The sequence below is a fragment of the Salvelinus fontinalis genome, unplaced genomic scaffold, assembly GCF_029448725.1.
Source record: "Salvelinus fontinalis isolate EN_2023a unplaced genomic scaffold, ASM2944872v1 scaffold_0198, whole genome shotgun sequence".
NCBI lineage: Eukaryota > Metazoa > Chordata > Actinopteri > Salmoniformes > Salmonidae > Salvelinus > Salvelinus fontinalis.
This window is the reverse complement of record NW_026600407.1, coordinates 102752-116543: the sequence shown is the minus strand read 5'-3', so window position 1 is coordinate 116543 and position 13792 is coordinate 102752. Positions and strand designations below refer to the sequence as shown.

At 47.5% G+C, this 13792-nt stretch overlaps 1 protein-coding gene across 1 annotated transcript in view; it reads left to right on the top strand.

The window, feature by feature from the left end:
• LOC129844361 (unconventional myosin-XV-like) overlaps nucleotides 1–13792 on the top strand; it is a gene marked incomplete at its 5' end in the record, with an annotated part of 207290 nt that overhangs the window by 171882 nt on the left and 21616 nt on the right. Inside the window, 3 exons of the mRNA XM_055912680.1 lie at nucleotides 790–920; nucleotides 7278–7372; nucleotides 11659–11736. Coding sequence (XP_055768655.1) covers nucleotides 790–920; nucleotides 7278–7372; nucleotides 11659–11736 — 304 coding nt within the window. The remainder of the gene's footprint in view (nucleotides 1–789; nucleotides 921–7277; nucleotides 7373–11658; nucleotides 11737–13792) is intronic.

Sequence of the window (13792 nt, the reverse complement as noted above, 5' to 3'; positions counted from 1 at the left end):
AACACCTCAAACAGATTACAGGAAACACCAGCTCTAAACCGTAAGATCCTAACTCTAACCCCCTGACCTCTAACCCCTGACCCTACTGTCAACTCCTCCAACAGATTACATGAAACACCAGCTCTAAACCGTAAGACCCTAACTCTAACCCCTGACCTCTGACCCTACTGTCAACACCTCAAACAGATTACAGGAAACACCAGCTCTAAACCATAAGATCCTAACTCTAACCCCCTGACCTCTGACCCCTGACCTCTGACCCTGACCCTACTGTCAAATCCTCAAACAGATTACGGGAAACACCAGCTCTAAACCGTAAGATCCTAACTCTAACCCCCTGACCTCTAACCCCTGACCCTACTGTCAACTCCTCAAACAGATTACAGGAAACACCAGCTCTAAACCGTAAGATCCTAACTCTAACCCCCTGACCTCTGACCCCTGACCCCTGACCCTACTGTCAACACCCCAAACAGATTACAGGAAACACCAGCTCTAAACCGTAAGACCCTAACTCTAACCCCCTGACCTCTAACCTCTGACCGCTGACCCCTGACCTCTAACCCCTGACCCTACTGTCAACTCCTCCAACAGATTACAGGAAACACCAGTTCTAAACCGTAAGATCCTAACTCTAACCCCCTGACCTCTGACCCCTGACCTCTGACACCTGACCCTACTGTCAACTCCTCAAACAGATTACATGAAACACCAGCTCTAAACCGTAAGATCCTAACTCTAATCCTGACCTCTAACTCTGACCTCTAACCTTTAACCTTTAACCTTTAGGGACAGTTGTCAGCGTGGCTGGAGGTTGCTTTACATCCTGACTGCATTCCATCGCTGCTCTGAGGTCCTGAAGCCCTTCCTGTTAAAGTTCCTACATGACGCGTGCCACAACCAGGGAGTACTGTTTCAGGGTAGGTGTCTTCCTGTTTCAGGGTAGGTGACTTCCTGTTTCAGGGTAGGTGTCTTCCTGTTTCAGGGTAGGTGTCATCCTGTTTCAGGGTAGGTGTCTTCCTGTTTCAGGGTAGGTGTCTTCCTGTTTCAGGGTAGGTGTCTTCCTGTTTCAGGGTAGGTGTCTTCCTGTTTCAGGTTAGTGTCTTCCTGTTAAAGTTCCTACAGGACGCCTGCCACAACCAGGGAGTACTGTTTCAGGGTAGGTGACTTCCTGTTTCAGGGTAGGTGTCTTCCTGTTTCAGGGTAGGTGACTTCCTGTTTCAGGTTAGGTGTCTTCCTGTTAAAGTTCCTACAGGACGCCTGCCACAGCAAGGAAGTACTGTTTCGGGGTAGGTGACTTCCTGTTTCAGGGTAGGTGTCTTCCTGTTTCAGGGTAGGTGTCTTCCTGTTTCAGGGTAGGTGTCTTCCTGTTTCAGGTTAGTGTCTTCCTGTTAAAGTTCCTACAGGACGCCTGCCACAACCAGGGAGTACTGTTTCAGGGTAGGTGACTTCCTGTTTCAGGGTAGGTGACTTCCTGTTTCAGGGTAGGTGTCTTCCTGTTTCAGGGTAGGTGTCTTCCTGTATCAGGGTAGGTACTTCCTGTTTCAGGTTAGGTGTCTTCCTGTTTCAGGGTAGGTTTCTTCCTGTTTCAGGGCAGGTGTCTTCCTGTTTCAGGGCATGTGTCTTCCTGTTTCAGATTAGTGTCTTCCTGTTAAAGTTCCTACAGGACGCCTGCCAAAACCAGGGAGTCCGATTCAGGTTAGGTGACTTCCTGTTTCAGTGTAGGTGTCTTCCTGTTTCAGGGTAGGTGTCTTCCTGTTACAGGTTAGGTGTCTTCCTGTTACAGGTTAGGTGTCTTCCTGTTTCAGGGTAGGTGTCTTCCTGTTTCAGGGTAGGTGTCTTCCTGTTTCAGGGTAGGTGTCTTCCTCTTTCAGGGTAGGTGTCTTCCTCTTTCAGGGTAGGTGTCTTCCTGTTTCAGGGTAGGTGTCTTCCTGTTTCAGGGTAGGCGTCTTCCTGTTTCAGGGTAGGTGTCTTCCTGTTTCAGGGTAGGTGACTTCCTGTTTCAGGGTAGGTGACTTCCTGTTTCAGGGTAGGTGACTTCCTGTTAAACTTCCTACAGGACGCCTGCCACAACCAGGGAGTACTGTTTCAGGGTAGGTGTCTTCCTGTTTCAGGGTAGGTGTCTTCCTGTTTCAGGGTAGGTGTCTTCCTGTTTCAGGGTAGGTGTCTTCCTGTTTCAGGGTAGGTGTCTTCCTGTTTCAGGTTAGGTGTCTTCCTGTTTCAGGGTAGGTGTCTTCCAGTTTCAGGGTAGGTGTCTTCCTGTTAAAGTTTCTACAGGACGCCTGCCACAACCAGGGAGTCCTGTTTCAGGGTAGGTGTCTTCCTGTTTCAGGGTAGGTGTCTTCCTGTTTCAGGGTAGGCGTCTTCCTGTTTCAGGGTAGGTGTCATCCTGTTTCAGGGTAGGTGTCTTCCTGTTTCAGGGTAGGTGTCTTCCTGTTTCAGGGTAGGTGTCTTCCTGTTTCAGGGTAGGTGTCTTCCTGTTTCAGGTTAGTGTCTTCCTGTTAAAGTTCCTACAGGACGCCTGCCACAACCAGGGAGTACTGTTTCAGGGTAGGTGACTTCCTGTTTCAGGGTAGGTGTCTTCCTGTTTCAGGGTAGGTGACTTCCTGTTTCAGGTTAGGTGTCTTCCTGTTAAAGTTCCTACAGGACGCCTGCCACAGCAAGGAAGTACTGTTTCGGGGTAGGTGACTTCCTGTTTCAGGGTAGGTGTCTTCCTGTTTCAGGGTAGGTGTCTTCCTGTTTCAGGGTAGGTGTCTTCCTGTTTCAGGTTAGCGTCTTCCTGTTAAAGTTCCTACAGGACGCCTGCCACAACCAGGGAGTACTGTTTCAGGGTAGGTGACTTCCTGTTTCAGGGTAGGTGTCTTCCTGTTTCAGGGTAGGTGTCTTCCTGTTTCAGGGTAGGTACTTCCTGTTTCAGGTTAGGTGTCTTCCTGTTTCAGGGTAGGTTTCTTCCTGTTTCAGGGCAGGTGTCTTCCTGTTTCAGGGCAGGTGTCTTCCTGTTTCAGATTAGTGTCTTCCTGTTAAAGTTCCTACAGGACGCCTGCCAAAACCAGGGAGTCCGATTCAGGGTAGGTGACTTCCTGTTTCAGTGTAGGTGTCTTCCTGTTTCAGGGTAGGTGTCTTCCTGTTACAGGTTAGGTGTCTTCCTGTTACAGGTTAGGTGTCTTCCTGTTTCAGGGTAGGTGTCTTCCTGTTTCAGGGTAGGTGTCTTCCTGTTTCAGGGTAGGTGTCTTCCTCTTTCAGGGTAGGTGTCTTCCTCTTTCAGGGTAGGTGTCTTCCTGTTTCAGGGTAGGTGTCTTCCTGTTACAGGGTAGGTGTCTTCCTGTTTCAGGTTAGGTGTCTTCCTGTTTCAGGGTAGTTGTCTTCCTGTTTCAGGTTAGGTGTGTTCCTGTTTCAGGGTAGTTGTCTTCCTGTTTCAGGGTAGGTGTCTTCCTGTTACAGGGTAGGTGTCTTCCTGTTTCAGGGTAGGTGTCTTCCTGTTTCAGGGTAGGTGTCTTCCTGTTTCAGGGTAGGTGTCTTCCTCTTTCAGGGTAGGTGTCTTCCTCTTTCAGGGTAGGTGTCTTCCTGTTTCAGGGTAGGTGTCTTCCTGTTTCAGGGTAGGCGTCTTCCTGTTTCAGGGTAGGTGTCTTCCTGTTTCAGGGTAGGTGACTTCCTGTTTCAGGGTAGGTGACTTCCTGTTTCAGGGTAGGTGACTTCCTGTTAAACTTCCTACAGGACGCCTGCCACAACCAGGGAGTACTGTTTCAGGGTAGGTGTCTTCCTGTTTCAGGGTAGGTGTCTTCCTGTTTCAGGGTAGGTGTCTTCCTGTTTCAGGGTAGGTGTCTTCCTGTTTCAGGGTAGGTGTCTTCCTGTTTCAGGTTAGGTGTCTTCCTGTTTCAGGGTAGGTGTCTTCCAGTTTCAGGGTAGGTGTCTTCCTGTTAAAGTTTCTACAGGACGCCTGCCACAACCAGGGAGTCCTGTTTCAGGGTAGGTGTCTTCCTGTTTCAGGGTAGGTGTCTTCCTGTTTCAGGGTAGGCGTCTTCCTGTTTCAGGGTAGGTGTCATCCTGTTTCAGGGTAGGTGTCTTCCTGTTTCAGGGTAGGTGTCTTCCTGTTTCAGGGTAGGTGTCTTCCTGTTTCAGGGTAGGTGTCTTCCTGTTTCAGGTTAGTGTCTTCCTGTTAAAGTTCCTACAGGACGCCTGCCACAACCAGGGAGTACTGTTTCAGGGTAGGTGACTTCCTGTTTCAGGGTAGGTGTCTTCCTGTTTCAGGGTAGGTGACTTCCTGTTTCAGGTTAGGTGTCTTCCTGTTAAAGTTCCTACAGGACGCCTGCCACAGCAAGGAAGTACTGTTTCGGGGTAGGTGACTTCCTGTTTCAGGGTAGGTGTCTTCCTGTTTCAGGGTAGGTGTCTTCCTGTTTCAGGGTAGGTGTCTTCCTGTTTCAGGTTAGTGTCTTCCTGTTAAAGTTCCTACAGGACGCCTGCCACAACCAGGGAGTACTGTTTCAGGGTAGGTGACTTCCTGTTTCAGGGTAGGTGTCTTCCTGTTTCAGGGTAGGTGTCTTCCTGTTTCAGGGTAGGTACTTCCTGTTTCAGGTTAGGTGTCTTCCTGTTTCAGGGTAGGTTTCTTCCTGTTTCAGGGCAGGTGTCTTCCTGTTTCAGGGCAGGTGTCTTCCTGTTTCAGATTAGTGTCTTCCTGTTAAAGTTCCTACAGGACGCCTGCCAAAACCAGGGAGTCCGATTCAGGGTAGGTGACTTCCTGTTTCAGTGTAGGTGTCTTCCTGTTTCAGGGTAGGTGTCTTCCTGTTACAGGTTAGGTGTCTTCCTGTTACAGGTTAGGTGTCTTCCTGTTTCAGGGTAGGTGTCTTCCCGTTTCAGGGTAGGTGTCTTCCTGTTTCAGGGTAGGTGTCTTCCTCTTTCAGGGTAGGTGTCTTCCTCTTTCAGGGTAGGTGTCTTCCTGTTACAGGGTAGGTGTCTTCCTGTTTCAGGGTAGGTGTCTTCCTGTTACAGGGTAGGTGTCTTCCTGTTTCAGGTTAGGTGTCTTCCTGTTTCAGGGTAGTTGTCTTCCTGTTTCAGGTTAGGTGTGTTCCTGTTTCAGGGTAGTTGTCTTCCTGTTTCAGGGTAGGTGTCTTCCTGTTACAGGGTAGGTGTCTTCCTGTTTCAGGGTAGGTGTCTTCCTGTTTCAGGGTAGGTGTCTTCCTGTTTCAGGGTAGGTGTCTTCCTGTTTCAGGGTAGGTGTCGTCCTGTTTCAGGGTAGGTGTCTTCCTGTTTCAGGGTAGGTGTCTTCCTGTTTCAGGGTAGGTGTCTTCCTGTTTCAGGGTAGGTGTCTTCCTGTTTCAGGGTAGGTGTCTTCCTGTTTCAGGGTAGGTGTCTTCCTGTTTCAGGGTAGTTGTCTTCCTGTTACAGGGTAGGTGTCTTCCTGTTTCAGGGTAGGTGTCTTCCTGTTTCCGGGTAGGTGTCCTTCTGGTTCAGGGTAGGTGTCGTCTTGTTTCAGGGTAGGTTTCTTCCTGTTACAGGGTAGGTCTCTTCCTGTTTCAGGGTAGGTGTCTTCCTGTTTCAGGGTAGGTGTCTTCCTGTTTCAGGGTAGGTGTCTTCCTCTTTCAGGGTAGGTGTCTTCCTGTTTCAGGGTAGGTGTCTTCCTGTTTCAGGGTAGGTGTCTTCCTGTTTCAGGGTAGGTGTCTTCCTGTTTCAGGGTAGATGTCTTCCTGTTTCAGGGAAGGTGTCTTCCTGTTTCAGGGTAGGTGTCTTCCTGTTTCAGGGTAGGTGCCTTCCTGTTTCAGGGTAGGTGTCTTCCTGTTACAGGGTAGGTGTCTTCCTGTTTCAGGGTAGGTGTCTTCCTGGTTCAGGGTAGGTGTCTTCCTGTTTCAGGGTAGGTGTCTTCCTGTTTCAAGGTAGGTGACTTCTTGTTTCAGGGTAGGTGACTTCCTGTTAAAGTTCCTACAGGACGCCTGCCACAACCAGGGAGTACTGTTTCAGGGTAGGTGACTTCCTGTTTCAGGGTAGGTGTCTTCCTGTTTCAGGGTAGGTGTCTTCTTGTTTCAGGGTAGGTGTCTTCCTGTTTCAGGGTAGAAATATTCTTGTTTCAGGGTAGGTGTCTTCCTGTTTCAGGGTAGGTGACTTCTTGTTTCAGGGTAGGTGTCTTCCTGTTTCAGGGTAGGTTTCTTCCTTTTTCAGGGTAGGTGTCTTCCTGTTTCAGGGTAGGTGTCTTCCTGTTTCAGGGTAGATGTCTTCCTGTTTCAGGGAAGGTGTCTTCCTGTTTCAGGGTAGGTGTCTTCCTGTTTCAGGGTAGGTGCCTTCCTGTTTCAGGGTAGGTGTCTTCCTGTTACAGGGTAGGTGTCTTCCTGTTTCAGGGTAGGTGTCTTCCTGGTTCAGGGTAGGTGTCTTCCTGTTTCAGGGTAGGTGTCTTCCTGTTTCAAGGTAGGTGACTTCTTGTTTCAGGGTAGGTGACTTCCTGTTAAAGTTCCTACAGGACGCCTGCCACAACCAGGGAGTACTGTTTCAGGGTAGGTGACTTCCTGTTTCAGGGTAGGTGTCTTCCTGTTTCAGGGTAGGTGTCTTCTTGTTTCAGGGTAGGTGTCTTCCTGTTTCAGGGTAGAAATATTCTTGGTTCAGGGTAGGTGTCTTCCTGTTTCAGGGTAGGTGACTTCTTGTTTCAGGGTAGGTGTCTTCCTGTTTCAGGGTAGGTTTCTTCCTTTTTCAGGGTAGGTGTCTTCCTGTTTCAGGGTAGGTGTCTTCCTGTTTCAGGGTAGGTATCTTCCTGTTTCAGGGTAGGTGTCTTCCTGTTTCAGGTTAGGTGTCTTCCTGTTACAGGGTAGGTGTCTTCCTGTTACAGGTTAGGTGTCTTCCTGTTACAGGTTAGGTGTCTTCCTGTTTCAGGGTAGGTGTCTTCCTGTTTCAGGGTAGGTGTCTTCCTGTTTCAGGGTAGGTGTCTTCCTGTTTCAGGGTAGGTGTCTTCCTGTTTCAGGGTAGGTGTCTTCCTGTTTCAGGGTAGGTTTCTTCCTGTTTCAATGTAGGTGTCTTCCTGTTTCAATGTAGATATTTTCCTGTTTCAGGGTAGGTTGCTGTAAATGTATATTGGTAATGTGTATTATCCAGGTAATGCCTCTGTGTATTAAAAGGTATATTAGTAATGTGTATTCTCCAGGTAATGCCTCTGTGTATTAATAGGTACTGTATATTGGTAATGTGTATTATCCAGGTAATGTCTCTGTGTATTAATAGGTATATTGTTAATGTGTATTCTCCAGGTAATGCCTCTGTGTATTAATAGGTACTGTATATTGGTAACGTGTTCACCGTAGGCATAGCAAAGGCTTGTGAGCAGAACCTGAGGAAGACCTATCTGTATGGAGGACGCATCATTCCTCCTAGCAGCATGGAACTCAAAGCTACGGTGGTTAGTACTGACCTCTCACACCTCACTCCTAACCTTAACCCTGAGCCCTAATCCTAACCCTTGACCTCTGACCTTTTGTGCATGGTAATGATAACTAGCATTTCCCAAAAATGTAATATGAACGTTGCTAAATAACCGGCTAGTTAAATTTTCAAACAGTTTTGATTGCGCCTGACGCTCTAATGTCTAAACCCTGACCTCTAATGTCTAACGCCTGACCGCTAATGTCTAACGCCTGACCGCTAATGTCTAATCCCTGACCGCTAATGTCTAATCCCTGACCTCTAATGTCTAACCCTTGACCTCTAATGTCTAACCCCTGACCTCTAATGTCTAACCCCTGCCCTCTAATGTCTAACCACTGACCTCTAACGTCTAACCCCTGACCTCTAATGTCTAACCACTGACCTCAAACGTCTAACCCCTGACCTCTAATGTCTATCCCCTGACCTCTAACCCCTGATCTCTAATGTAAAGTCCCTGACCTCTAATGTCTAACCCCTGACCTCTAATGTCTAGTGATTTGCCTCTAACGTCTAACCCTGGACCTCTAACGTGTAACCCCTGACCTCTAATCCCTGACCTCTATTGTCTAATCCCTGACCTCTAACGTCTAACCCCTGAACTCTAATGTCTAACCCCTGACCTCTAATGTCTAATTCCTGACCTCTAATGTCTAACCCATGACTTCTAATCCCTGACCTCTAATGTCTAACCCCTGACCTCTAATGTCTAACCCCTGACCTCTAATGTCTAACCCCTGCCCTATAATGTCTAATCCCTGACCTCTAACGTCTAACCCCTGACCTCTAATGTCTAACCCCTGACATCTAATGTCTAATCCCTGATCTCTAACGTCTAACCCCTGACCTCTAATGTCTAACCCCTGATCTCTAATGTCTAATGACTGACCTCTAACATCTAACCCCTGACCTCTAATGTCTAACCCCTGCTCAATAATGTCTAATCCCTGACCTCTAACGTCTAACCCCTGACCTCTAATGTCTAACCCCTGCCCTCTAATGTCTAATCCCTGACCTCTTACGTCTAACCCCTGACTCTAATGTCTAACCCCTGACATCTAACCCCTGACCTCTAACCCCTGTCCTCTAATGTCTAATTCCTGACCTCTAATGTCTAACCCCTGACCTCTAATCCCTGACCTCTAATGTCTAACCCCTGCCCTCTAACCCTTGACCCCTAACCCCTGACCTCTAATGTCTAACCCCTGACCTCTAATGTCTAATCCCTGACCTCTAACTTCTAACCCCTGACTTCTAATGTATAACCCCTGACCTCTAACCCCTGACCTCTAATGTCTAATTCCTGAGCTCTAACGTCTAACCCCTGACCTCTAATGTCTAACCCCTGCCCTCTAATGTCTAATCCCTGACCTCTAACGTCTAACCCCTGACCTCTAATGTCTACCCTCTGACCTCTAACGTCTAACCTCTGACCTCTAACCCCTGATCTCTAATGTCTAATGACTGACCTATAACATCTAACCCCTGACCTCTAATGTCTAACCCCTGATCTCTAATGTCTAATGACTGACCTCTAACATCTAACCCCTGACCTCTAATGTCTAACCCCTGAGCTCTAGTTTCTAACCCCTGACCTCTAACGTCTAACCTCTGACATCTAATGTCTAACCCCTGACCTCTAATGTCTAATCCCTGCCCTCTAGTGTCTAATCCCTGACCTCTAACATCTAAATCCTGACCTCTAATGTCTAACCCCTGACCTCTAACATCTAACCCCTGACCTCTAATGTCTAACCCCTGAAATCTAATGTCTAACCCCTGACCTCTAACCCATGACCTCTAATGTCTAATACCTGACCTCTAATGTCTAACCCTGGACCTCTAACCCCTGATCTCTAATGTCTAACACCTGACCTCTAATTGCTAACCCCTGACCTCTAACGTCTAACCCCTGACCTCTAACGTCGAACTCCTGACCTCTGATGTCTAACCACTGACCTCTAAATTCTGACCCCTGCCCTCTAATGTCTAATCCCTGACCTCTAATGTCTAATCCCTGACCTCTAATGTCTAACCCCTGACCTCTATTTTCTAACCTCTGATCTCTAATGTCTAATCCCTGCCCTCTAAAATCTAATGTCTGACATCTAATGTCTGACCTCTGACCTCTAACGTTTAATCTCTAATGTCTAATCCCTGAACTCTAACCTCAAACTCCTGACCTCTAACGTCTAATCTCTGACCTCTAATGTCTAACCCCTGACCTCTAATGTCTAATCCCTGCCCTCTAGTGTCTAATCCCTGACATCTAACCCCTGACCTCTAATGTCTAACCCCTGACCTCTAACCCATGACCTCTAATGTCTAATACCTGACCTCTAATGTCTAACCCCGGACCTCTAACCCCCGATCTCTGTCTAACCCCTGACCTCTAATGGCTAACCCCTGACCTCTAACATCTAACCCCTGACCTCTAACGTCTAACTCCTGACCTCTAACGTCTAACCCCTGACCTCTAATGTCTAACCCCTGCCCTCTAATGTCTAATCCCTGACCTCTTACGTCTAACCCCTGACTCTAATGTCTAACCCCTGACATCTAACCCCTGACCTCTAACCCCTGTCCTCTAATGTCTAATTCCTGACCTCTAATGTCTAACCCCTGACCTCTAATCCCTGACCTCTAATGTCTAACCCCTGCCCTCTAACCCTTGACCCCTAACCCCTGACCTCTAATGTCTAACCCCTGACCTCTAATGTCTAATCCCTGCCCTCTAGTGTCTAATCCCTGACATCTAACCCCTGACCTCTAATGTCTAACCCCTGACCTCTAACCCATGACCTCTAATGTCTAATACCTGACCTCTAATGTCTAACCCCGGACCTCTAACCCCCGATCTCTGTCTAACCCCTGACCTCTAATGGCTAACCCCTGACCTCTAACATCTAACCCCTGACTTCTAACGTCTAACTCCTGACCTCTAACGTCTAACCCCTGACCTCTAATGTCTAACCCCTGCCCTCTAATGTCTAATCCCTGACCTCTTACGTCTAACCCCTGACTCTAATGTCTAACCCCTGACATCTAACCCCTGACCTCTAACCCCTGTCCTCTAATGTCTAATTCCTGACCTCTAATGTCTAACCCCTGACCTCTAATCCCTGACCTCTAATGTCTAACCCCTGCCCTCTAACCCTTGACCCCTAACCCCTGACCTCTAATGTCTAACCCCTGACCTCTAATGTCTAATCCCTGACCTCTAACTTCTAACCCCTGACCTCTAATGTATAACCCCTGACCTCTAACCCCTGACCTCTAATGTCTAATTCCTGAGCTCTAACGTCTAACCCCTGACCTCTAATGTCTAACCCCTGCCCTCTAATGTCTAATCCCTGACCTCTAACGTCTAACCCCTGACCTCTAATGTCTACCCTCTGACCTCTAACGTCTAACCTCTGACCTCTAACCCCTGATCTCTAATGTCTAATGACTGACCTATAACATCTAACCCCTGACCTCTAATGTCTAACCCCTGATCTCTAATGTCTAATGACTGACCTCTAACATCTAACCCCTGACCTCTAATGTCTAACCCCTGAGCTCTAGTTTCTAACCCCTGACCTCTAACGTCTAACCTCTGACCTCTAATGTCTAACCCCTGACCTCTAATGTTTAATCCCTGCCCTCTAGTGTCTAATCCCTGACCTCTAACATCTAAATCCTGACCTCTAATGTCTAACCCCTGACCTCTAACATCTAACCCCTGCCCTCTAGTGTCTAATCCCTGACCTCTAACATCTAACCCCTGAACTCTAATGTCTAACCCCTGACCTCTAACCCATGACCTCTAATGTCTAATACCTGACCTCTAATGTCTAACCCTGGACCTCTAACCCCTGATCTCTAATGTCTAACACCTGACCTCTAATTGCTAACCCCTGACCTCTAACGTCTAACCCCTGACCTCTAACGTCGAACTCCTGACCTCTGATGTCTAACCACTGACCTCTAAATTCTGACCCCTGCCCTCTAATGTCTAATCCCTGACCTCTAATGTCTAATCCCTGACCTCTAATGTCTAACCCCTGACCTCTATTTTCTAACCTCTGATCTCTAATGTCTAATCCCTGCCCTCTAAAATCTAATGTCTGACATCTAATGTCTGACCTCTGACCTCTAACGTTTAATCTCTAATGTCTAATCCCTGAACTCTAACCTCAAACTCCTGACCTCTAATGTCTAATCCCTGACCTCTAACGTCTAACCCCTGACCCCTAACGTCTAACCCCTGACCTCTAACAGGCAGGGAGGAGCTCCAAGAGACAACTGTTCCTGTTCCCAGGAGGCATCGAACGGCACCTGAAAATCAAGACGTGCTCTGTGAGTCTCCTAGACTGTCTCCTAGACTCCTAGACTGTCTCCTAGTTCCCTTCTGTCTGTGAGTCTCCTAGACTGTCTCCTAGACTCCTAGACTGTCTCATTGACTCCTAGACTGTCTCCTAGTCTCCTAGACTGTTGTTCCCTTCTGTCTCTGTCAGTCTCCTAGACTGTGTCTGTTACCTTCTGTCTCTGTCAGTCTCCTAGACTGTGTCTGTTCCCTTCTGTCTCTGTCAGTCTCCTAGACTGTGTCTGTTCCCTTCTGTCTCTGAGTCTCCTAGACTGTGTCTGTTCCCTTCTGTCTCTGTCAGTCTCCTAGACTGTGTCTGTTCCCTTCTGTCTCTGTCAGTCTCCTAGACTGTGTCTGTTCCCTTCTGTCTCTGTCAGTCTCCTAGACTGTGTCTGTTCCCTTCTGTCTCTGAGTCTCCTAGACTGTGTCTGTTCCCTTCTGTCTCTGAGTCTCCTAGACTGTGTCTGTTCCCTTCTGTCTCTGAGTCTCCTAGACTGTGTCTGTTCCCTTCTGTCTCTGAGTCTCCTAGACTGTGTCTGTTCCCTTCTGTCTCTGTCAGTCTCCTAGACTGTGTCTGTTCCCTTCTGTCTCTGAGTCTCCTAGACTGTGTCTGTTCCCTTCTGTCTCTGTCAGTCCCCTAGACTGTGTCTGTTCCCTTCTGTCTCTGTGTCTCCTAGACTGTGTCTGTTCCCTTCTGTCTCTGTGTCTCCTAGACTTTGTCTGTTCCCTTCTGTCTCTGTGTCTCCTAGACTGTGTCTGTTCCCTTCTGTCTCTGTCAGTCTCCTAGACTGTGTGTAACTCTCTCTGTGTATTACAGTGGGTTCTGATCATGTTGTGTATCTCTCTCTGTGTATTACAGTGGGTTCTGATCATGTCCTGTTGTGTGTAACTCTCTCTGTGTATTACAGTGGGTTCTGATCATGTTGTGTGTATCTCTCTCTGTGTATTACAAAGGGTTCTGATCATGTCCTGTGTATCTCTCTCTGTGTATTACAGTGGGTTCTGATCATGTTGTGTGTATCTCTCTCTGTGTATTACAGTGGGTTCTGATCATGTTGTGTGTATCTCGCTCTGTGTATTACAGTGGGTTCTGATCATGTTGTGTGTATCTCTCTCTGTGTATTACAGTGGGTTCTGATCATGTTGTGTGTATCTCTCTCTGTGTATTACAGTGGGTTCTGATCATGTTGTGTGTATCTCTCTCTGTGTATTACAGTGGGTTCTGATCATGTCCTGTTGTGTGTATCTCTCTCTGTGTATTACAGTGGGTTCTGATCATGTTGTGTGTATCTCTCTCTGTGTATTACAGTGGGTTCTGATCATGTTGTGTGTATCTCTCTCTGTGTATTACAGTGGGTTCTGATCATGTCCTGTTGTGTGTATCTCTCTCTGTGTATTACAGTGGGTTCTGATCATGTTGTGTGTATCTCTCTCTGTGTATTACAGTGGGTTCTGATCATGTTGTGTGTATCTCTCTCTGTGTATTACAGTGGGTTCTGATCATGTCCTGTTGTGTGTATCTCTCTCTGTGTATTACAGTGGGTTCTGATCATGTTGTGTGTATCTCTCTCTGTGTATTACAGTGGGTTCTGATCATGTTGTGTGTATCTCTCTCTGTGTATTACAGTGGGTTCTGATCATGTTGTGTGTATCTCTCTCTGTGTATTACAGTGGGTTCTGATCATGTCCTGTTGTGTGTATCTCTCTCTGTGTATTACAGTGGGTTCTGATCATGTTGTGTGTATCTCTCTCTGTGTATTACAGTGGGTTCTGATCATGTTGTGTGTATCTCTCTCTGTGTATTACAGTGGGTTCTGATCATGTCATGTTGTGTGTAACTCTCTCTGTGTATTACAGTGGGTTCTGATCATGTTGTGTGTATCTCTCTCTGTGTATTACAGTGGGTTCTGATCATGTTGTGTGTATCTCTCTCTGTGTATTACAGTGGGTTCTGATCATGTTGTGTGTATCTCTCTCTGTGTATTACAGTGGGTTCTGATCATGTCCTGTTGTGTGTATCTCTCTCTGTGTATTACAGTGGGTTCTGAT